The sequence below is a fragment of the Epargyreus clarus genome, unplaced genomic scaffold (genome assembly GCF_041222505.1).
Source record: "Epargyreus clarus isolate Ecla_fem2 unplaced genomic scaffold, WU_Ecla_fem_2.2 ptg000010l, whole genome shotgun sequence".
Taxonomy (NCBI): Eukaryota; Metazoa; Arthropoda; class Insecta; order Lepidoptera; family Hesperiidae; genus Epargyreus; species Epargyreus clarus.
The window spans coordinates 13,153,032-13,179,853 of NW_027332218.1; the positions used below are offsets into that span (position 1 = coordinate 13,153,032).

The following is a 26,822-nucleotide window of genomic DNA, read 5'->3' on the forward strand; positions in this document are numbered from 1 at the left end:
GACTATAATAATCTGAATGATAATTACGTAGAGTTGAGATTCATTTGTGTTGTGTGGTGTAGTTATGAATAATGTTCGGGTGTAGGAGTCGATCGTCGATGGTCGTGTCATAATGGCGATAGGCGGCAGCACGGTAGCGGCCGACGATTTCATTAATGTCATTAGCTACACTAATGAGTTTTTGAAGTGAGTCGGATCGCGCGTGAGAGAGTTATACCGCTTTGGGGCTTGGTGTTGTGTTTCGGTATAGATTAGATTTGGTAACATATTTTAATGTGATAATCAATTAACAAGCTAGCTTACTAGCTACGAAAGTTGGGTTACTAGGCTTCGTTGCTTCATAAATTTAATGTACAACAATAATTAGTATTGAAAAATAATAATATAATTAGTTATTGTAGACTATATCTTAATCAATAAGTAGGTATATTATAAATTTATAAGCGAATGGACGACTGCATTTAAAGATGCATGTCGATTGAATCAAAAACAGTGAGTTTACTTAGGATCAATTTGACTAATGTATTGCCAGAAACGTTGTCTAGCATTAAGTACCTAGATCTCAAAAGATTATAAAAAGAAAAAAATGCCTTAGGATAACATTTAAAATAAAAATAGGTATATTAGTTAATAAAGATACGAAATAAAACAGTACCGGAACAGGACGAACCTACCACGGTTCTAAAGCCTTCAGAGTGGCCGAGTATTATGTTTGGTCGTCATCTCTTAATTGCCCACGCGTGTACGAGATGTTAGTAGAATTAGCCGCCTTCGGTTAATTGAAAAACAAATTAAATTTATTATAACGTGACTTGGGAATGTAGATACGAGGGTAGAATCCTGTCAAATTAATGAAGTCTAAACTATCAGAATTAAAATTATAATGATTTTTATGTTTGAATATTTAAAGAATTATTTTTGAACGGCAAACTTCAACTATCCTTTGGTATAGCAATTTGTTTTGGAAAAATGATAAAAGAAACTCCGTAACACTCATCGTTTATACAAAATTTATCCTCAATTTGAAAATAACTCCCTACAGAGACCTCATATATTAAGAAAATCATGCTAAAAAGCAAATAATTTGGAGAATATTTACCCAAGAAAAGGTAAGACCTAAGTTTAGGCAAAGGTACCCCTGAGGACAGTGTAAACATGCCTCATATACCTAAGAGAAATCTCCTTAACACACCTTTCAAATCAGAATACATTAGCACTCTGTTATTATCTGTTCTATTATTGAAAGCAAAAATAGGCTTGGCGAGGAATCCTTACACCTTTGTAATTATTAAAGAAATAAAGACCTTTCAAGTAATTGAGAATGCTACAAATTTTACAGTGTGTAAAACAAGGGAATCAATGCAAAGCTAATTAAAGCTAAACGACATTGCCCGCGTCGGGATTACGCGGTTCCGTTATTGCAACATTCATTATAATATTAATTATTAGCTAACTCGTGTCCCTACCCTTCTGGGACGTGCCTTACGTACCGACAGCAGATTAAAATATATCTAGTCTACTAATCTAAACTATATTTATTGTTTTGTAAAAGAAATAATAATCAAGCGTGCTGTCCACCTAATAGTGTGACGTCATTATACTCTATATCTCTTAGCGATCGTAAATAGGACAACATTTCGAGTTCAAGTCGATCATGAATTTATTGCTGCTTCAGAGGACTAAATGGGAATACCTCATGTTCGTTATTTTCTTATTAAGTCACAACACAGCAGTGCTATTCCGCAATTATTTGATAGAAAGAGGTGTTATTTCGTAGGTAGAATTAAGTTGACAGTGACGCCGCAGGAGTCAAACCACAAAGGATTCTATCACCTTTAATACTCTCTTACGACTATTTGCAATCTTTAAGATTTGTATAGCTTTGACGGATATCGGCTGCCAATATTTCAAAGAATTTGATAACATTGAAGCGTCTTAATATCTCATCTGAAATCTCATCGATCAACGGTAATTGCTTTTGCGGACGGTACTTTAAACTCGCACATAAGCTCGAAGACGCGGGCGACATCTGTCGACGTAATTGAGGGATTAGGCAGATAATTGAAACAGAGCGAGCGGGAGCTATCACGAGGAGACTTGGAGGGAAAGAGACGGGTAGAGTCGCTCCGTTCACCCGTCAAATGGAACGGTTAACAACGTGTCTTCTTGTATATTGTATTATCTTACGTTTTATGCCCTATTAATCTTGCTCGGTCGGAGATCGTAGCGCGAAATTCGATTCTCGACTTTGCAATGTGGAGGTAGGGTTTAGATTTGTTTCAGATTGATATGTATGGGGTATTCGGTTGTTTTCGGTGCAATAAATAATTGTTTGCGCGCGTAAAACTGGAGTGCTCGTTTCTGTCAGTGGGTATTGTTTTACTGGAGGTAAGAGGCTGGAGGTAATCTCGGATAACAAGAGTGAGGCGTCATAAACACGTCGTAATGACGCAGCCTCGCACGGCGACGTTGGCAGTGTTACTGATAGCTCTTTTCATTAATGTCGCTTACTTGTTGGCAGTTTCTTTGTCATTTAAGAAATACATACGAACATTAAAGCTGTATGTAATTTTTGAAATAGAATACAATATGAGTGTTCAAGTTCAAGTCTCACAAAGATTCATGTTAAGTTCGTTAACATTAGATATTTAATTTTTAGAAATATTCTAGGCTCCTCACGGCACCCATAGAAAGCAAGTAATAGGTAGGTACTGACAAAAGTTATCAGGACTGTAAACTCTATCTCTCTTACATACAATAATCATTTAACGTATAAACAGAACATTTTGTATCACGATTGGCATTCTAATGAGCATTAGTTCTGAATCGAGGAGTATATAGGCTACCGATACCCTTCGGAGGATATTCTGGAGAGCTTCCATTCCATTCCATTATAACATTTTTCTTCAATTATATTATAGAACGGTTTTTCAAAAATCAACGATGAGAATAAAACTCCAAACTACAAACATAAGACAATTATATTCAATACATTACTATGCAAGCCTCGTACAAATTCTTCAAGCAAAGCTTTGCTTGCGTGTATTCATAATTATTTAAATAAAGATAATTCGAATTCTATTAATACGTGGCGGAGTAGCGCGGCGAGTAGCACCCAATTTAACGGTAGATTTGATAATCGTTTCAAATCGACGCCTTAAGTCGATTATGAATCGATTTGACAATGGCCGACGCGACCGCTACGGGGTCTCAAAGGTCTGTAATTTGATAGACAGTCCCTTTGTGTTTTAACTCTTTATTACGTAAATATTCGGGTTATTGAATTACATATATTGAAAATTCCAAAAAGTTTTGTTGTGGCTAATAATATTGAATATTATTATTATGATTATAATCAGTACCCGTAGCGAAGGTGGTAGAACCCTTTGTGGTTCGATTCCGGCGGCACCACCGACATACCTATTTCTGCCTAATAACATTAGTACTAGGCGCTGCTGTGTTCCGTTCTGAAGGCTGTGGTAAGGGAGACATACTTTTACGAGGCGTTCCGTCTTAGTCCTCAGGGGTAGCGGCGCATCTGTGGCCGACCTTAAGTAGGATTACGTAATCCTATCTGGGGTTGATTACAGATGTCCATGGGCGGCAGTAGCCACTTACCATCAGGTGGAATGCATGCTCGTCTGCTACTCCTATATTGTAAAAAAAAAATCACTACCCTATATACCTTTCTTTAGGTAATCTTATTGTTGTATGTTAATCATTTAGTTGTATTCATTTAACAATAAGTAGGTACACTGGATATAAATGTATTATGCATATTTTGGTTATTAATAAAATGTCAATCATTCAGTATGTACAATTAATATTATTTTATTTATTTAATTTAAAAAAAAGTACGCACTTAGGTATTCACGCAGCTATGATGTTCGAGGTAAAATTAAGTATACATACTGTGAAATTGATATATTTGTATATACTTATATTAATAGTGAAATCGCATAAATATGTTATTGATAGTTACAATATAAAATATTTCTTTTCTATTCTACTTTCCATACTCCTTCCCACTTTCACTTTGTTATATCAAATCCTAGTGTGACATGTAAGTTGGTGATCCTACACCGGTCTATGACAGGAAATGTCACTCATCGGATGACAAAAGTTAATTAAAACTGTATCGTTCTCACATTATAAAAAGCCGACTGAGTGTGCCCACGAATGTAATACGAATTGATTGAGCTTTGTAAGGCTTCGACGGTATTACAGATACAAAGCTGGTATGAACATTTGATTTGGATGCAGCGAACGAAGGTCGCCAGTTGAAGTAGGTGCACCGTACTCGGTAGGTACTCACTTCGATTTAATTTAAAAATGACCTAATGAATGTATTTTAGATTGTATATTCGTATATAATAAAGAAAAAGATTTGTCTAATGCTCGCATTTATTAACTATTTCAAACTTAGTCCTTTATTCGGACATTAACATTTATATATTGGGACTTATGTATTTTGGAAATTCATCGTCAAGTAATGTCCTAAAGTCGAATAATTTTATTCAGACATTGTGAAAGAAAATCTTAAACTTATCAACTGTAACCAAGAGTTCTCTCTCTGTCTCTTGTCAGACAAAAACTAAATCGAGCTCGATGCTATTCGCAACTAGCCCCGAATGGCAATTTAAGAGACTACGAAAAAATATTAAGGTTGTATTTGGAAATGTCGTCAATCAACATTGTAGAGATATATATTATTATATAATAATATAAGGCTTTTAGAAGTTCTACAACTTCTACAAAACCTTCATTTTCCACATTAATGATACTAGTCTCTATAGCGACCCTAAAATGCGAGTATATTTGAAAATTTTTAAGATAATTAAATAACTAATTCAATAATCTTACTTCAATTGCACGCTATTGTCCATAATTTAACATGAGATTATTAAAAATATAGGTATGCCAGTAGCTATTTATAACACATAAATAGAAAAGAAACATTGCCACGTCATCACTCAGCGTAGCCATGTTCCGGAGGGCGGGCGGGCGGTAAGGCGGCGCCCATAAAGATGCAAATGCCGCTGTCGGCCGGGGATTTCATTGTTGTATCAATCACACGCCTTATTATTGGGGGTTTTATCCCGGATTCCCCGTTTATTGTTTCGAGAGGAATCTTTTGAGGACTCGCGGATTTGTCCGACTTTGTTTTCGATTGCTTTTTTGTTAGATTTGTTTGTTTTTGTTTTAGTGTCTGTTAATTGGATTTTGAGTGATGTGTAATTTGTCTTCAGGTTTAGAATTTGTGACATATTGTCAGTGAAAATATATAGCCAAAAAACAATCTAAGTATATTTGATTTAAATGTTATTGAAAATATCTGTGTCTGTCATTCCATTAACATACAATCTACACGATTTTGCTAAAACATCTTATTAAACATTAAAACATCTAGGTTGAGGTAAGTTTGGAACTTAAGTGTTTTGAAAATAATTATTTACACCAGTATTATATTTGCAGTTTCACGTTACCACCTACTTTTACTGTCTGATGATTATTGTATATATCTTATGGCTTCTTATCATAAGGTAACAAAAAAAGAAAATCTCTTTATATTTGTAACTAAAAACAATATTAAACAAACAATCCCACAAAGGATTGTCCCCAATCATATCGAATCCTATCCATCTTTCCATCTGTCAGCTATTCGCGGGGGCGGCATTGTGATGGTAATGTTGACCACAGTTGGGCAACGGTACAATATGGTACAAAGCTGGAGTTTAATAAGCCGAGCCATTCGCCACGCCCACGTCACGTAGAGCACAACGTAGAGGGTGAAAACTGTACATTGTATTGTATGACGCTTAGCGACGCTAATGGTAATCGAATTAGTAATAATGCGGTAAGCTTTGAATCAGCTGAGATCGGTTTGGTAAATCAGCATATTGTTAATTCACCCTGGATTGTTACAGCTATTATTAAATGGTTGCAAAAACATATTTCGCATTAATCGTAGAGTTAGTGTTTTTTTATGAGTGTTGGTCTTTTTGATGGCCGTTGAAGTACTTATAACAAGTACAATAAAATTCTTTCAGTGTAAATATAGTTAATAATTATTAGTATAAGTATATAAAGTGGTAGAGTCAATCGTCGTACGAGTCGTACTTATTACAGCATATTTTGTCTCACAACAGCAGAGCTACTGTATTTTAGGTTGCAGGGTATTGTTTGATAGAATATGGATAATGAGAGATAAGAATGAGAATAAAGCTTGGAATTGAAAAAAAGGGAATATTCAAACAAAATATAAAAAGTATGAATTATTTTTCTATTTCGATGCTGTCGAAAGCCTATCTGTTATATACGGGCCTTACTATATTACCACTATATATCATACTTCTATAGTCTATACTCGTATAATCTTTATACGACCCCCTATACACAAAAGTACAAGTACCCATTAAAACTAAGTAGGTAGTGATAATTAATTAAAACTTCCCGTTTGCTCCACTTCTACCCAGGGGGTGGCTCAATTATGCTCGGAGCACGTGTAGGCGTGTTAACATACGTGTGTACTGTCTTCGTGGTTAGCCATATGTTTGCCGAATATTAAATTTGTACGCATTTGATTTTATTAAATTTGTAGTAAGCAACGAAATAAGATTTTACGGGATTTTCAGGGATGAAATTCTGTGAAACTTTCAGTCAGATTAGAGCCAGTTGAATGACGAACTATGGGATTTTTGGACCTCTTTTGGGGACCTGTTCCTATTTAAAGAGATAGAGAAGTATTGAAAATAGAAGTAATGAGAAAGTAAGTAAGTATATAAATCATTTACCAGTCATGAGACAATAATATAATATACTTAAATACGTCGTCGTACGCTTTTAAAAAATACGTGTGGCACTCGGAGACTGCCGCGGTAAAGCTATTGCATAGCATTTTTTATGCTATGAAAACGCTCAGAAGGAATTCCAGAAATACAATATATTCTTCCATAATCATCAACATTTACATTAATACATCTCTATCCACTATTTTATCATATCTCCATTATATAAGACATTGCAAATATCAGCTGACATTTCATAACTCCAAGCAAGACTGAACATTCTAAATTATAAAATAGAAAAGTATTTAATAAGTGACATAAAGTATTAACAACCAGCAATATAAATGGATCAATGCGATGTGCCTGTGACATTTGGCCGAATGTTACAGGTACATCGCATTTTTCATTAATAAATGCACTTTGTTTATTCATATTTAAAACACTTTGTACACAAATTATTTGTACCATAAATCATAATGGCGTTTTGATTTTGTGCTGTCAAGTCTGTCAGTTGTAATTGTACGTTTAAAAATAACAATCACTCTTTTACGTTATTTTATCAATCCAGAATTCAACATAGCTTATGTTGATAAAACATATTATTTGGATAATATGGTAATATAATTTTGAATTTTATAATGGGAATATAAAATATACTTCACGCAATTTTAAGATTTCTGCACGGATTATAAAAAAATGTGTATTACTGCCATCTGTGTTCAAGTTGACGAATTAAGGTTATCAAATAAAATAATAAGGAATGTAAAATAATACTTTATTCAATTATATACATATTTTTCTATTGACAGTCAACAACTCGGTTGCCTGGAGACTTGATATCCAACAGTCCTCCACCGCTATTTTCACTTACACCACCAGGGGCGCCGGCAGCATTTGGTCAAGGTGACGGCGCACCAGTATGCCATTTTCAGTTCTGACTTTATAATGGAGTCTACCTAATTTTCGGATGACGACTCCGAACTCTCATTTAACTCTTGGGTTGGTGTAACTGCGGACTTGTACCTTATCACCTTGTCCGAACTCCTGCGTTGGCGGTGCATTGTAATGTAATCTGGATAGTGGGGCGGATTTCTTAAATAAGGCATGCATATAGGTTCTTACCTCTCTGCCGAACATTAACTGATAAGGTGATAACTCTTTTGTATTAGGTGTACGTCTCAAGCGTGCCTTGACAGTTAACAGTTTATCAAATAAACTTCCGCTCTTGCTGATATAAAAGAACATTCAGGTATTAGCCGATTATTTTCTTTTTGTACATTCAAAAATTTAAATTTTAGCTTTGTATATATTTCTTCAAATTCGTACCTGTATTTTATTTCCTCTTCTAAATTTTATTCTTCTGTAAGCCATTCAATTTTTTCTTGCATCGCGTAGAATTTGTTCAAATTTTCTTGTAAACAATTCAGTCGTATATTTATTTCTTCAATGTCAATTTTTTCTATTCCCGAAATGTAATTTTCGGTTCGTTTCATTAACCCACGTAATGTGGCTCGTATTTCCTTATTGTTTTTTAGTTCATTCGACATCTCGTCGCCAATATCAAATAAAATAATAAGGAATGTAAAATAATACTTTATTCAATTATATCCATATTTTTCTATTGACAGTCAACAACTCGGTTGCCTGGAGACTTGATATCCAACTATCAAGTCTCCAGGCAACCGAGTTGTTGGTTGCCTGGAGACTTGATAGTTGGATATCAAGTCTCCAGGCAACCGAGTTGTTGAAAGGTGTTACTTATTTTCGTTACGGAATTTCTCGATTCGGTCCCCGCGCTCAAAGCCCGCGATAAAAGCTATGCAATAGCTTAATAATAAGGAATGTAAAATAATACTTTATTCAATTATATCCATATTTTTCTATTGACAGTCAACAACTCGGTTGCCTGGAGACTTGATATCCAACTATCAAGTCTCCAGGCAACCGAGTTGTTGGTTGCCTGGAGACTTGATAGTTGGATATCAAGTCTCCAGGCAACCGAGTTGTTGAAAGGTGTTACTTATTTTCGTTACGGAATTTCTCGATTCGGTCCCCGCGCTCAAAGCCCGCGATAAAAGCTATGCAATAGCTTAAAAGAAATTGAATTCATAAAATTAATCTGAATAACATCGGATAGAAGTTACAATTTAGAAATATGGAGTAGAATACTTCATCAATTCCGACTTCAGACGCAGACTTCTTAAATACTGCTTCTATTTATACCTACTACTTTTGTGTTATAAATAAAATCTCACGGAGTACGCCCACGCAACTTTCTTAACATTAGTTTACTATTAAAGCTAACGATGAATTTACAATAAACTTATACTCCACTTCGTACACTTCAAAAGTGAAGTCACGTGCATCAAGTAGGAACCCCAATAGCACAGAAGTTATCAACAGTGCAATTTATGATTATGCCTCAATCGTCCTATACGTTAAAACAAACATCGCGCGAGACATTCAGCTTAATCTGTCGAACAGACTCCGATCACATAAATAAACACATCGAAATTATACTCTACATCGCTAATTATACAGTTGTCCTCCGATATACAGAGCTTAGGTCAGAGTCTCTCAAAGTGGGACAGTGTACCCCTTGGGGTAAGCTAGTTTATCGTGTACGCGACAACATTTATGTAAAAGTGACTGATTGGCTATGTCAGGCGTGAAACAGTGATAATTGTAGATAGTGCACGCTCAACCAAATTCAAATTGCTCGTAATAGTGACTCAAGAAGTAAGACGTTAGAAATTTAAAAAAAAATCTACATAAAAGATGCGCTAATTCTTAAAAATGACATACTCAGAGGATTTATTTGCGACATGAAACAAACCCACCCATCTCATGAATAACACGTCTATTGCTCTTTTTTTTAAATAAAATACCGTATTTTTTATCTATGATTGTTTTATAACAGTATTCAAGGGGTATGCCGTTAATAAATTCAAAAAGGATACTAGAGAGCTAAACGTTTGAGAATCGCTGACTGAGTATATTCACTGATTGTTCATATATAAACACACTTCGTTCCTATAGCTAGTTAGTATAAGGCTGGTTTTGTGTTGCAGTATGTGGTAATCAATCGATTGGCCGATGACAGCGCGTCGAACGCTAATCGACGAATATTAATCGAATGCTTTCCGTGAATCGACTGCTGATATTGTGTTTTCAATTATATAAATGAGTGGCTATTTGGGTCAAGCTGTCCTGCAGATGGACTACTATTTATGCATAATTTATCTTGTGTTTCTGTCGATAGAATATTAGTCACGGTTTCATAGTTTTTAGAGTAGGAAATTATATAAGTAGGCAGTCTAGACGTGTGCTGGAAATTTAATAAAATGAATATACAATTTTAAATGATATATTATGTTGAAATTAAAGATATGTATGAAGGTATTGTGTTATAATTTATGAGTTTTCCTGTGTGCTATATATTTAGGTATTTTATGTGTTGTCTAGATATATAGCTCTATTTCAGATTAGGTTACTTATCTATAGCAAATTATTTAAAATAAACAGGCAGCACCTTAAATCATCTTCAAATTAATAAAACAGGAAAAGTGACCTAAACTGGTATAACAAATATATTTCTGCTATTATCGTTTTATTATTGGCCCTGTGTACGTAAACGTTTATACAGGATGAATTTTTCAGATAGACCTTCAGGGCAAAATCCGAAACTATAAGGATTAGCGAAAAATGCTTAAAGGAGTTACAAAATGATTAAATTAATGAATGGCGGGAACTTAACTAGGACTTAACCTACCAATGAATATGAAAAAATATGTATTTTCTTAAAATTGAGGGTTTTCCTTTAGTTTGTCATTTATCATTACTTCCCAGAAATTGATCCTTATAAGCGACACTATCAGATAGTGGAATAATATAGAGGATGTATTTTTTTCAAAATAAACTCGTTCGATTCCTGGTTGGGGAAAAATATATTTAAAAAAACTAATGATGCAGGTTTAATTTTTGTCAAAATCGGCCTCGTCACTCCTTCGCCGTTTTTCGCTAATCTTTATAATTTCAATTAATCTAAATATTGAAACGAAATTATTTCATAAGTCAAATATATTATATTGAAATAATATTACCTGTATTACTCTATGCATCTGGTAAAACATAAAAAATATATAAAAATAACTAGAGTCTGGTAAAAAAAAACAAAATAGTTGTGTGTATAATATGCACCCGCTTAATCAAAATAAAAATATGAACATAATAATATTAGGATAGATTTAAAAAGCGCGTTGAACCATTATTTAATTTTATGAAAGCAGTATTAATCAAAACACATTAAAATGAAATTAGAGCTCGATCCATCAGCATAATTTAATATGGGGTGTCTCGATGGTCGGCCGTCTACACGGGTTTAAAGTGTCGTTCATCTTGAACAGGGGTTGTTTGTTATCGTAAAACGAGTGTTTATCTCGCCTTGTTATAATCAGCACAAAAGCTGATGTTATGATACGAGTAGGTAAGTTATTTTGTGTTAGGTTTTGAGTTATGCAAAATATGATGTTTTGACTAAATTTTAGCTCTCTAATACAAATGAAATGAAATGAAATGAAAAATATTTATTTTGTATGGGCCCAGAGCGACACTTACAAATTGTCAGGTACTTTTCTTAAACTACTACCGGATCGGAACGCGCCCTCTACTGAGAAGATCCGGTAAGAAACGCAATCGGTTTGTCTTTTTAAGTGTTTTTTTTGGCTAAGTTGACAAACATGATGTTATACTTCATATCTTCGGCTTTTAAGTGGTAAAGAGTGATTGCCATACACTATTAATTATTAGCTTATAACTGTTTTACTGGTTTTTTTATATAAGACAACACTGCTGTTATACTCGTAAGGCAGAAAAAGGTGTGGCGGTGGTGCCGCAGGGGGTTCTACCACTTTCAAACCAACTAGTGGTGCGATTATCTAATTACATTTTAATTTAACTTAGTTTAGTTAGAGTGAGCTTTCAGTATACCCTTTCAGATTTTCGGTAAAAGAAAAATACATTTATGATGACACATAAGTTGAATGCATCAATATAAAATAATTAATTCAAGACACACCCGTGCGAATTACGGTGTGTGTAATAAAATATGTTTACAACTATCAGACTATGGCTACAATAAAACATTTTTAGTCGTGACGACAACGACTGTTAAAGAATTCCATGACAAAAGACACAAAACCTATATAATAAAAAATAGAATTAATAAGATATCTACTTCAATAAGATATCTACTTAAGCACTATTTTTATAATATCTACTATAATTTTAGAGCCAAATAGAATTACAATAGAACTATGATATAGCAGAATAAAAACATATTTTATAATACTAATAATAAAACGTATAGAATGGCTTAATTCTATACGTATTATTTAGTTAAGTATAACTATGAATAGTAAATAACGTTAACTCTTATTCTTCATATTCAATTACTTATTCTGTATTCTTATTATATATTCTGTACTAACATTTTCGTGCTAGGTGCACTTATAACCTACGTCGTGATGGTGTCGTGGTCGTACAGTATAAAAATCATCAGCTAATGATTGCACCTCAGAACTCCGTCGCGTGCGAAGCAAATCTCTACATATCACTACTAGTTTTACGGCATTGTAAACTCGATTCGATTTATTACGAGTCTTTACAACCTCATTGGTAGGTCTATATGAGCCTCATTCAGTGCCCTGCCCTGGTATGCAAACGTGGTACAGAAGTCTTTATTAATAAGCAATCTATCTTATGTTTTACCCACAAAAGACCGACACTTGACAATTTATTCATATTTGACATTGTCAAACTTCGTTCTTGTAGGCAAAAATTGCACAGATTAAAAGGTGTCGAGAATTCAAAGCAATAAATTAGCAATAATTTATAAACAAGGTATTTCGACGCCCATTAATAATAATTTAAGTATCTAATTGCCCACTGTAAAAATATAATTTCTGCCAAAATTGTCAAATATTGATTTTTGGAAAACCAACATTGATACACTGATCTACTTTAACGCATTAGGATAATCCTGTAATGTTAAATGTAAGTTTGTACAAAATAAATAAATAATTAAATTATTAAACCAGTTAGTCTTTAAGATTTCAAGTACGGGAGAAGCACTGCATCTATCTAACTTTAGTCGGTTGCAGTATTTCATCAGTTGAACTGCAAGACCGGCATATGACCATAACCTTACCATAAACGTCGATATATTCCCACGAAGATGTGTATAGACACCAATTTATCATGGATTAACTTTATTATACACGAGTGATGGATTTAAAGACGTTATTACTATTTTTATGTTGAACGGATTGAATTATGTGCCGCTTGACTACGTAGTTAATTCTTAAGATATTTAGTAGACATGTTTTAGTTTTGTATAGATAGTTAGATAGATAGGCTCTCTCATATGTCATAGATATATAGAAAAATAGTTAAAAGATAAACTCTCCACAACACGTAGTTTTAACCTTTAGATTTTAAGCGACTGACCTCTTCGGGGTTCGACTCCGGAGACACCATGGTAGGTACAACTATTTTTGCCTCATATGCTTAAGCTCACATAGCAGTTATGTGTTATGGTAAGGTAGAGACACTTATTCGAGACATTCCGACTTAGTCGTCAAGGGTAACAACATATATAACTAACCTCAGGTAGTACTCTAATCCTATGTAGGATTGATTATATTTGCCTATAGAAGGCAGTTGCCACTTGATATCATGCGTGGCATGCTCGTTTGCTAAACAAATGTAAAAGTTAAGTTAGTTTAATTGATACACAAATTTTCAACATCTCCTTTTATAATACTAATGCCCTGATTACTTAAACGATACACTAAAATTCACGCACCGTTATCATAATTCAAGGGTCATTACCTCAACTGCAACAATAAACAGCGAATCGAAACAATTAATTGCATTATGCATTTCAGTGCACCGGCTGGCGATCACATGTGTACCCCTTAATGCCCCATGGATTAATGCCATCGAATGCCAAATGAGCTGCACTGGGGGGAAGAAACCACCGACTTTGAATAACCCCGATGCCATCGAATTAAAGTTCATTTTTATTTAGCACGGTTTATATGTAGGGTGAACCCTCGCGGTATTGGCTTTTGAGCTCAATTTGCGAGAGATCTCATTTGTAGCCGTATTTAGCGCTTAGGATTACGTGTGGCATGACTGAGCTTATTGCCAATTGCCTATTGACTCCTGTAACTAAACGTGTATAATACTATTGATTTTCGGATTATTTCTTTTTTCCTGAATTTCAAATTATAATTTATTTAGCATCTGCGTGCAATCATTGAACATTTAGCTTTAATAATGTCCCTAGCTTATCTTAATTTATAAGTTTTGTATTTGAAGTATAGATAAGAAATTGATATTTTTATTTGACACTTCTTTAAACCATATCTATTTTTGAGCTTACTATTTTTTTGGGATTTATAAAAAAACATTCATATGGAAAGATATTAAACCAAATAATTTGATGCTAAACTTTTAAATGTTTATATAGAGAATTGCACATATCCGTAACCTACGGCATGGTATAATTGGCAACCTTTGCCATCAAACACAATCAAGTAATACAATAACCAAATAAAAGCCTTAGTCCCCTATATAACTTTTAAAGATAAGTAAAACTGACATGGATATTCCCAGAATGACGTAACAAACATCGCGGGCGAATATTAAACGCCACGAGTGCCCCCTAGCGATAAATCGAGTACATTAATCTCATTATGTTCAGTTGATTTCACCGATGCCGCGCTCTTCCGTCCCTAAACAATGCATGATAAAGTTTTCACTATATTTCAATTTAATATTTGTTATAATGTTAGTGAATGACGTAGCGTTTCTATAAGCTTGTAAGGTCTTTTGTAAGAATGAAATGGCAAAGGGGTGAAGATCTTTAAAGTTTTTGCAGGGAATTGCGTTAGTAATAAACATAGTTTTTACAAGAGGTGCTGAAAGGAGGCGGTGAAAAATATCGTATGAATGTATAAAGTGTATTGTGTGATATGTTGTGTGATATGTACCAAAAAACGTGCATGTTTTCGTGTAAGTGAAATACATATTTCGTAAATCGATTCCAGAACATCACCACCATCTTTTTTCTGCCTTAAACAAACCGTATTAATTGCTAACACATTTAGTACCAATAAATGTCACTTATCTACTAAGATGAGTGCAATATTTTTATCAGAATTTTTGGATTTCATTACAGATGCTCATGACTGGCTTGACTTACCATCAGATTATCTCTTCAATATTTCCATTTTATATAATAAAAATAAAATGTTTTCTATGAATTACAGGCATTCAAAATATATATTTAATTTAAATTTTCTATTGAAACCGTCAATGAAGGATGAAGGAAAACTCCCCATTACGGCGTACCCACCAGACCTTACCCATTTAACTTTGACAGTCGTCAGCCCCTAAATAGAATGTATCACTTAGTATAATACAATTTGGCCCCTCGGAATGAAGCGCTAACTACCCTGATATATGAGTTGAGACAGTCGGCGCGGGGGCGACGCTATCATTTGTATTGATTTAATAATGGCGTACAGTCAGTAACTGTTACGAGATGTAGATGACATGAACTGTCGAGTTCAATTATTAGAGTCGTAAACAGATATTTTATAGATTCTTGAGTGTCTATGTATCCAACTTGTGTTGTATTAATTAAATATAAATGTCTGTCGTTATGTTTTCCAAATTCACATATATTTCAAAACAAGTAGAGGTCACACATTTTACAATATTTATAATAACAAGGACCTGGATCGTTTTAATACCGGATAATACCGAATAAATAATTGAACATATTTTAAATCGTCTTTCTGGGTGTAAACACTAAACGCTAAATTTTTAATATTTGCAGCATACACCGTGTATTTACCTCAGATATAGTTATTAAATTTGAGTGAATACTGTATTATTTTTTCTATACCTTTTTATTTATTGTAATCAGTATACATTTCATTTATATTTTAAATACTTTAGCTTTATTAAAAAGGAATATTTAATTGTCTCTAACACTCTAATAACAAGTCTGGCGGAACGGATCACGTTATTAAAATAATGACTACCTTTATACATTCAATTGTATGTTACGTTTTCATAAACAATAAGTTATAAGTTAAATAACAAGTTTGTTTAGGTAAATAATCCAAACCCCCTTGAAACCTGATACATTGGAAACTCCTACAATTCAATCCTCCACACGGGACTAAACGTGCGTGACCACAACGTGACGTCACACCGCCCCTCCGCCAGCCTTTATTACTGCAAACTGAAATCGACTCGTCCGACGCACGTGTCCATTGCTCTTTACACAACAATACAAACATACTATATGATACAGAATACGCAATGTACACAGTGGAAAGCGATTGTGTCGCTTCATAACAATCCCTAATGGACCAGAGCCCCTAACGTTTAGCAATCGTTTAGCGAGGGAAGGGTGTCACACCCTAATTAGTTTAGAATCAAATCGCACCTTTTAAGCGGAATGTTTGCTTTAAATTAAAGCTGTGTTTGTGATACCTTATGAAGGAAGTTATCGCAGTTATTTGGAATCATTTGACCTTTTAAAATTAATAAAGTGGTAAAATTGGATTATTTGGAACACTAAAGATAAACATATTTTATAATGTATACAACTTTTGATAATATTTCATATGGGGTCTGCGCTTAAAATTTTCCAATTTTGAAAATACTACGGAAGTAAATAAGTATGTTATATTATAGCTAGTTGTTGTATTCTCGTGTAACTCCTTGAATAATGGAATATTGATTATAAAATGAAGCTAAAATATACTGTAGAAATGTTGAAATGTAGAAATTGACTTCACATCAAAATAACTAAAATAAATTTTCGTCGTTACATAAGAGTACGAATCAAATTCTTCCACTCCAATAGAGATAAACTTCAATTCCCCAAAGAATAAGCGTATGTAGAAACCAAACTATATAACCATAAGCATAGAAATAACAGAATCCCAAAGGCCAGTAGCGACACTTCGTCACGGAACACAAGTCAATCAAGTTATCTCGCTTCTCAGTATTAAAGCAATAGTTATGGATTTTTTATCAAACGGGAAACAAAACAAAGCGATGCGTCCACATGTCGCTTTAATCCGGTAATTAGGGTTGCCACCTTTTATGGAGTGACAAATTATAAGGTGTAATATCAAAGTTAATCTGTCAACTCAGCTATGTATAAAAAAGTTTTGGTCAAATATGGATATGTTACAATTACCGACTAGTCAACATTGGTTTCCGTATATAGTTTCTTGTACCATGTATCAATTAGTAAAACTGATATATTGTTGATTGTTTTTTTCGCATGATATTTTATTGTCATAAAATTAAAGTCAACAATTACCACAATATGTTTTTACCATGAAATAAGTTATTTCATTTAAATGCTAAAATGTAATTATATGCAAAGATAATGACTAAATAAATATTATAGGTTGATGGAGTCAAACGTATATGTTTAAACAAAAATAAATATATTTCAAAAAAATATAATAGATCTGTAAATGCCTAGAACATCTACAGATGAAATTTAAAATGTAAATCACATTTATTTTAAATGTATCACTGTATTGTTTGTACATCAACTATTCAAAAAAGCTATAGAGAAAAGCCAGCGCATGAAACTCTAATATACATGTTGCGGTAACATGGATAGGAAACATACAGAAAATACCAAACAAAATATTATATGCTACACAGATTATTAAAGCTCAGTTGGCAACCCTAGCAGTAATAGAGCGAAACGTTTGATTGCGCCGCGACTAAGTGATTGACTTTTCAATCTCCGTAATCCGATTACCAGCGGACTACAACACGGTTGATCGTCATAACTCATGTGCACACAATTTTCGATCTTATCTGCCTACATTTCGGCCTATAAATGCATACGCGAGCCAGACAGATGGCAGCACAAGCTATTTAGTTATGAGTACGCGTGGAATGCGCGGTGTTGGTGCATTTACCCTGATAGTTCATTTTGAGTTTACACACTGATATTCGGGTAAATTGTTATGAGTTGCACTGAATTAAGTAATAGAACTACTATGGTATTATAAAGGCAGTCATACTCCTGTAATGTAATGAACAAACATCCATAATAAGTAGTAATATGTCGTGCAGATTTTCGAATAAAGTTACTAATAAGTTTGTATACAATGCATTCTCATAGTACGATAATGATGTAAATTTTATTATCATGATAAATATAATGCAGTTTTGAAACTAAATCTACCCCATGAAAAAATTTTCAACTATCGATATTTTTCAAATGCAAATAATTTTCAAAAAAATAAATTTAAAGCTTCGGTTTTGAATCAAGAGTATCAGCCTACATCAAAATATCATCTAGCTATCACTGAATGTCTATCACTATTATTACGGACGACAACGGCCTAAGAATTTAAATGTAAATGTTGATTAATGTAACTTGTGTATGTAATTAAGACTATGTAAATAAGACATTTTATTGCAATAGATATAAGTCCTACGTAATAAGAATAGATATGTAAGAGTAGGATAGCAATAGAGTGTAAGCATAGAATTGTAAGAGTAAGACAGGCTATGTTAGAAAGGGACGGCAATAGGACGCGGTTGCTGACTGAGCCTGCGCCTGTTGCGGTACCCAAAATAAGTACTTAAGCTCGCCTTTTTGTATGGAAAAGGGTGTACGCCTCGGAATAAAAACAAGAAGAAAAGAACTGAAGATTCAAGTTGGAGTTTTATTTGAAAACCCATAATCTACATTGGTCCTTCGAGAAGCCGGATTTAAAGAAGACTCAAGATGAATACGCCGATCGCAATGAACACAAGGGGTCGTGTTCGCTCCGAATCGGGGTACAGCGAGTCAGAAGCAGCCCCGGGCGCTAAGGGTGCGCCAGGGCCATCGCTACACCGAATTTATGAAGATTCTCCGCAGTCGCCGTCGACGGTCGCAGGAAATTCCCAAGAAAAAAGGATGGAGCACTCTCCGCCAGAAGGGGCGAGAGAGACAGCACCAGCGACGTCAACGCGGACGTCCGTCATGGGGCCACCTGCACGACCAGCTAGCACGCCACCAAGGCGTGAAACTTCATCGCCGGTGCGGAGACCTACATCGCCGGTGCGGAGACCTACGTCGCCGGCACACACCGCTCGCAGTAACACTTCAAAGCGAAGCATCGACGCACGTATGAAGATGGCACAATACGAAGCGGAGAAAGAACTCGCGGCTATAGAAGAGAAGCGGCTACTTATGAAAGAAAAGCTAATCAAATCGAGATTAGCCGCCGAAATGACTGCAATCGAAGCCGAATCTGAATATGCGGCGAGCTCATGCAACGAAAGAGTACAAGACTGGGTGGATAGAAGCATGGAACAACCAACGGCGACGAAATACAGGGAAGAACCGGAAGAGGTTCGCCCTCCCGTTAGCAAGCAACGGGGGGAGAACGCGAAATTCCAAGGCATTCAACGGCTAGCCGACACCTTAGAAAAACTAGTCGCCTCAAGACCGTTGCCTCGCCAAACAGCGGAACTACCTATATTCACGGGAGCCGTCGCCGAGTGGCTACCGTATAAGGCCGCCATGGAAGATTCTACAAGACTCTTTAAGTTCTCTCCAACGGAAAATCTCCTTCGACTGCGAAACAGCCTGCGAGGGGAAGCGAGAGAAACCGTGCTGTCACAGCTATTCACCGCATCTAACCCAGATATCATCATGCGCACATTAGAGATGAAATATGGAAGACCGGAATTCATAATAGATCGGGCCATGGAAGAGCTCAAAAAGATCCCGAAATTAGGGAGCGCGAGCACCGATCTGTATGAGTTCGCGGTGAAGATTCAAAATATTGTCTATACGATAAAAAGTATAGATAGAAGAGGCTACCTACGAAACCCGCTACTCGTTCGAGACGTAATGGACAAACTGAGTCCTCATCTCATAAGCAAATGGGCGGAGTACGCAGCCAATAACGAAGCACGCATCATGGAAGATAATGAAATGATAATACTCTCCGAGTTTTTAATGGCCGAAGCGGACCTTATGATAAGGTACACCCACACAACGAAGCGAAGCGTTCCGGTACCCGTCAGAAGAGAAGTAGCACCAAAGCGGGTTGCTACCAAGGGCGTATACACTGCGGGGGAAAGTCAACCGGAAGAAAGAAAATGCTTCATGTGTCCAACTGGGGGACACTACACTACTGAGTGCGATAAACTCAAAGCACTCGACGTCAACGAGCGATGGAAGTGGGCAAAGGACAACAAGATGTGCTTCAAATGCATGAAAAGGAAGCACAGCAGGTTCACATGCAAAGCCAAGGCCTGCGGAGTCCACGGATGTACCTACCAACATCACGCGCTACTACATAAAGAAAAAGTAACGGAGTCTACGACTACAGTGAGCACTCCGGACGACGGCAGGGAAGACGAAGCAGCCGCGCTAGTAATGAGCGTCACGACAAGGAGGTCGCCTATTACATCAGTACTGCTCAAAACCTGCGAGGTGAAACTCAGCGGTCCACGGGGGGAGGTAAATACGTACGCCCTCCTAGACGAAGGGTCTACTGTGACGCTAATAGACGAAGAATTAGCGAAGCAACTCACTAACGGCGGACCGAATCGACCTCTGAACATAAGGGGTATTAACGATCAGAGAAGGATCGACAGCGAAGCGGTCAAGGTTCGTGTCAAAGGGGTACACGAACAAGAAGCCTACTTAGTGACAGCCCGCACAGTAAAAGGACTACAGCTACATCACCAACGCGTACCGCACAACTTAGAACGGTACAAGCACCTGCGAGTTGTACAAGATAGCATCAGTAAGGGAGAAGCTCGACCTCGCATATTGATAGGTGCCGACAACTGGCATCTAATAATATCGCGACAGCTGCGCGCCGGCAAGAGAAATGAACCCGCCGCGTCGAGAACGAAGTTGGGATGGGTACTGCACGGGTCGGTACCCAGGAAATCGATTTATCAAGACCAGGCGGCCGTACTTCACATCTGCGCGAGCGACGTCCAACTACAGAAGCTCGTCGAGTCACATTTCGACGTGGACTCGCTTGGCGTATCGACTAAAGAAAAAATTAATAAGCATGAGAAGAGAGCCAACGACATTTTCGAAGCGACCGCCACAAGAAAGGACGGCCACTTCGAAGTGGGTCTGCCCTGGAAGATAGATAACCCCACGTTCCCAGATAGCTACGAGTCTGCCCTTAAGAGACTACACACGCTCGAGAAGAGGATGACTAAGGAGCCGGCGTTTAAAAAGGAATACGCGGCTCAGATCGCTAACCTTATACAAAAGGGTTACGCGGTGCAATGCGACGGCAGCGAAAGGGATAGCAACGTAAAATGGTTCCTGCCGCACTTCGCCGTCACCAATCACAACAAGCCGGGAAAAGTTAGAATGGTCTTCGACGCGGCGGCTAAGGTGAAGGGAGTCTGTCTCAATGACTTCCTACTAGAAGGACCCGACCTACTAGCTTCACTCACAAGAATATTGTTCGGGTTCAGAGAAAAGAGAATCGCCGTCACAGCGGACATCGAAGAAATGTTCCTTAGGGTTAAAATCAGACCCGAGGACCAACCGGCACAGATGTTTTTATGGAGGGACAAGCCTACGGACCCTCCGAGAAGATTTAAAATGGTCTCCATGATATTCGGAGCCAGCAGTTCGCCATACCTCGCTCACAGCGTAAGAAACCGCAACGCCGTCGACTATGAAAGTAAATACCCAGAGGCGGCCACGGCGGTCAAGGAGCGACACTACATGGACGATTACCTAGACAGTTTCCCATCTGAAGAGGAGGCTATTAAAATGGTGAACGAAGTTACCTACATCCATCAACAAGCGGACTTCAACTTAAGAAGATGGAACTCAAATAGCAAGAGAGTTTTAGCTAGCATACCCGAAGATAAGAAGTCTGAAAGCGCGAATGTAAAGTTAGCAGCACACCAGAAGGAAAAGACATTGGGGCTGCGCTGGGACCCGAGCTCCGACACCCTCACCTTCAACACTGACATCAAGAGGGTTCCCGATGAGGTCAGACTGCGGTTGAGAGCACCGACTAAACGCGAAACCCTAAGCGCGGTTATGTCGGTGTACGACCCACTGGGGCTTATCAGTCAATATACGATCGTCGGCAAGATGATATTACAACGCTTGTGGCTCAAGAAGGTTGATTGGGACCAGGAATTGCCATCTGAAGACGCTAACCTATTCGACGAGTGGATAAGGCGACTCCCAGATGTCTCAGCACTAGCAATACCGCGGTGCTATAGCTACAACGTAACGCCGGAAACTCACATCGAGTTACACGTGTTTGTCGACGCAAGCGAGCAAGCCTACGCTACGGTGGCCTACTGGAGGATCGCACACGGCGATCACATAGAAACAATACAAGTAATGGCCAAGGCGAAGGTGGCTCCACTGAAGTTACTAACCATTCCGAGACTGGAGCTCCAAGCTGCGTTAATCGGGGCACGAATGGCTAACACTATAGTCAGGGAGCACAGCTGTTGGAAACCCAAACGAGTCATATACTGGAGTGACTCCCGCACCGTCCTTCAGTGGATAAGAAACGAGACGAAAAAATACACGCCGTTCGTCTCACATCGCCTAGCTGAGATCGCCGAGCTCACACATACAGAGGATTGGCGATGGGTGCCTACAACACTCAACGTAGCCGACGATGCGATCAGGCTTCAAACCGACGGGATCGACAGCCGGGACCGGTGGTTCACGGGACCGCAATTCCTACGAGCCACAGAAGAGCACTGGCCTACGGAGAACGGGGAAGGTGAAGAGACCGGGGAGACGTGTTACACCGTCTCAGAAGAGGACTCGGACCGCAACGACTCATTACCCGACATTAGAAGGTTCTCCAGTTACCTGAAGCTTATAAGGGCGACGGCACTTACTCAGCTATTCGTCGAGAAGCTTCGATCTAGAGACAAGACTCTACACTTAGAAGTGTCACACTTAGAAGCGGCCGAACGACGGTGGTTTCAACGCGCGCAGCGGGACTCCTTCAGCGAAGACTTAGCGCGGTTAAGTCACAACCAGCCGCTACAACGACACAGCAAATTTAAAAGGCTCGACGCAGTATTGAACGACGGGCTAATAACCGCAAGAGGCCGTATAGGTGCGCTCTATTCTACAACGCACTCTAATGAGCCGGTAATACTCGACGGGCAGCATCCCTTTACTCACCTGCTTGTCGAGCATTATCATCGCCGGGCGGGACACGCGAATAACGAACGAGTCGTCAACGAGCTCCGTCAACGATTCATCATACTGCGCTTGAGGCCTACAGTCAAGAAAGTAGCACGAGCGTGTCAATACTGTCGCGTGTACAAGGCGACTCCGACGACACCACCGAAAGGAGACCTACCTAAAGTGAGGTTGGACTCGGGGCACCGCGCCTTCACCTATTGTGGCGTGGACTATTTCGGGCCCCTAACGGTGACTATCGGACGAAGACACGAAAAGAGGTGGTGTGCAGTATTTACCTGTCTCACCACAAGGGCCATTCATTTAGAGATCGTCCAGTCGCTCTCTACGGACTCAGCTGTTATGGCGCTGCGAAGGATGGCCGCCAGAAGGGGTTGGCCGCGCGTCATATACTCCGACAACGCCACTAACTTTAGAGGGGCCGACGTCGAACTGAGAAATACATACGGAGCATGGATCGCAGCACTACGGGACTACGGTCTGCAGTACAACACCGACTGGCGTTTCATACCGCCGGGGGCGCCACACATGGGAGGAGCCTGGGAGCGCTTAGTGCGTTCAGTAAAAACCGCACTAAGCACCACGCTCAAAGAAAAGTCGCCAAAAGAAGAGGTACTGCAGACGTTAATCACCGAGGCCGAGTACAGCGTGAACGCGCGACCGCTCACGCACGTCTCCGTGGACCCCGAGGACGAGGAAGCACTAACGCCGAATCACTTCCTCATCGGCTCATCGACGGGGCTACCGCGGACGGGGCCATGCACCGAGGCGGACCGCAGCACGTGGAGAAGGGCGCAGGCACTGGCGGACCAGTTCTGGCAGCGATGGCTGCGAGAGTACCTGCCTACGCTCATTCCGCGGGGGCCGTCCAACGCACAGGCGTCACAACTGCGGGAAGGCGATCTCGTAATTGTGGTCGACTACGCCTTACCCCGCAATACCTGGCCGAGAGGAGTCGTCGAGCGAGTTCACCCGGGACCTGATGGCATCGTCCGGTCTGCAGACGTCCGCACAAAGGGAGGTGTGTTCCAGAGGCCAGCGACGAAGCTTGCCGTCCTTCAGATGGAGGAGGCTTCGAAGAATCTACGCCGGGGGGAGAATATTACGGACGACAACGGCCTAAGAATTTAAATGTAAATGTTGATTAATGTAACTTGTGTATGTAATTAAGACTATGTAAATAAGACATTTTATTGCAATAGATATAAGTCCTACGTAATAAGAATAGATATGTAAGAGTAGGATAGCAATAGAGTGTAAGCATAGAATTGTAAGAGTAAGACAGGCTATGTTAGAAAGGGACGGCAATAGGACGCGGTTGCTGACTGAGCCTGCGCCTGTTGCGGTACCCAAAATAAGTACTTAAGCTCGCCTTTTTGTATGGAAAAGGGTGTACGCCTCGGAATAAAAACAAGAAGAAAAGAACTGAAGATTCAAGTTGGAGTTTTATTTGAAAACCCATAATCTACAACTATACTGCCTAATTATATGTTTAATATTTGTGAATGTTAATTATTTGTAATATTCTCAATTAATTCATAGAGAATATTCTTTAAATGTCAACTACTTGCCATCATTGGATGACATTTTGTTATTAAGAAGGGACGCAAAAAAAACCTACTTTAATCTAGTTTCTGTCCCATGGTACCTATATAATTTAGTTTTGATGATACTCAAAAGACAACAAGATTAAAGTGTACTTATATGGAAAAATGAAAATATTTCTTAATATTTGAATATATTGAGATTTCAGTGGCTTTTCAAATGCACTTTGTTCTTCTATAATCAACCCCAGCTAAGAAGCGGGCTAACGACGTTGCGGGCGGTAAGATACCTTTTGAAGATTCCCTCCTCGTAAACAAAATAATTATCCAAGTGCAAGTAAAACTCCCACACGGAGGATTCCGTACCACCAACATTTTCATATTCTTTTTTATTTTCAGTATTTGTTATTATAGCAGCCACTGAAGTAAATACAGTGTGAAAATCTGAACTGCCTACCTATTACAGTTCAAAAGACAAAACGAAAAACGTCGAGAAATATCGGTTTCTTGTATAGGGACTTCCGTTTATTTTCACCTTTTTAATTTTTAGTATTTGTTGTTACAGCAGCCACATTTATACATACACAGTCAAAAAAAATAAAGTACCTATCTATTACGGTTCAGGAGATAGAGCGGCCTCTGACAGACGGCCAGACGGACAGACAACGGTGTCTTAGTAATAGGTTCCGTTATTACCCTTTGGGTACGGAACCCTAAAAATGTATTGAGTAATATTGGATACTTAGTAATCTTACCTTAACTTGTGACTCAGTCATGCCAAGCGCGTACGCGAGCTTAGCGCGCTCTGGGCCCGCGAGGTATTTGGTCTGCTCGAAGGTCTTCTCCAGCGCGAAGATCTGTTGCCCGCTGAAGGTCGGCCTCGTGTGCTTCTTCTTGCCGTCTTTGTCCATGCCACCCTGAGCTGCGCATGCACTTAACGCGCCATTGCTCACTGGAACAAAATTGAACTAATAAGTTTATTTCTCATCATCAACCCATTATTACCCTTCTGGGCACGGATCTCATCTCTGAATGAGAAGAATTAGGCCGTAGTCCACCGCACTGGCCAAGTGCGGAAGACTTCACATACCTTTGAAAACTTTTTTTAAGATTACTCAGGTGTACAGGTTCCTTACGATATTTTCCTTCGCCGTTTAAGCAAGCGATAATTAATTTCTAATACGCACATAACTTTGAAAAATCAGGGAAATCTGGAATTTGAAACTTGGATCCTTCGATCACGAGGCCGAGTTTAATTGCTAAGATAGATTTCATTGGCAAAGGTATATGTTGATGGATGTTTTTACTCCGTATGCTGTAGGTAATGGAAATGTAAGCCGTTTAAAACTCCATTAAACCTTTATTTAATTCAAAGGTGTTTTACGATTTCTTATTTCACATTTTTTTCAGATTGCATTGTGGAAACCCCTGTGTGGCATTTGAAATTCCCTGATCTGGTTTGTACAGACGGACAACAAAACGTATATATGCGATATACTTTGAACATCTTCCATAGTCTTTTCAACCACCGTCATTGCAATGATCCGTGGAAGCCGTCATAAAATTCCAACAAAACGTTAGGTAAGTATAAGTAATATATTCCCAAAATTATCTGCTTGGACACCTTTTTTCTACACTGAAGGCATTTTTATATGAAGCCATTTCACCAGTCATGGTAGAGTTGTTATTGCTTTTTGAATATTTAACAAATAGGTATTATAACTGCGTTCAATTTCAGATAAACATAATTCACCGACAGTTCAATCCAAGCCGATTCCAATGCACTGAATTATCTGTATACTTTACAATTCACAGCAAAGTGAACAAATCAACCGGGATTACGGGAATGGATCACGTGACGTCATCGGTGACGTCACGGGCCCATTATTGCGACGCTGATATTCAGTGCAGTATAAACTGCTAATTAGCTTTATCTGATCGATATGATTGAATGTATATAGTTGTAATTGTTTTGTTGATATATTGTAGTGATTTTACCGTGATGTTAATATTTTCAATATTATATAGAAACATTTTAAAAAAAAAAATCTCCTCACTATCGATTTCTACACTTAGGTACAGCCTTACACTAGGATTTTCCCGTGTCGATGGTGATAGACAGAATCAAAGTCGAATACACAAACACCTAATACTAAAATACAAATCTAAATACATTTTACAATAAGCCTCAGACTAATATAT

At 38.0% G+C, this 26,822-nt stretch overlaps 1 protein-coding gene across 1 annotated transcript in view; it reads right to left on the reverse strand.

The window, feature by feature from the left end:
- HGTX (HGTX homeodomain transcription factor) overlaps window positions 1-26,822 on the reverse strand; it is a 67,495-nt gene that overhangs the window by 21,547 nt on the left and 19,126 nt on the right. The window contains exon 2 of the mRNA XM_073077515.1: window positions 25,376-25,572. Coding sequence (XP_072933616.1) covers window positions 25,376-25,572 — 197 coding nt within the window. The remainder of the gene's footprint in view (window positions 1-25,375; window positions 25,573-26,822) is intronic.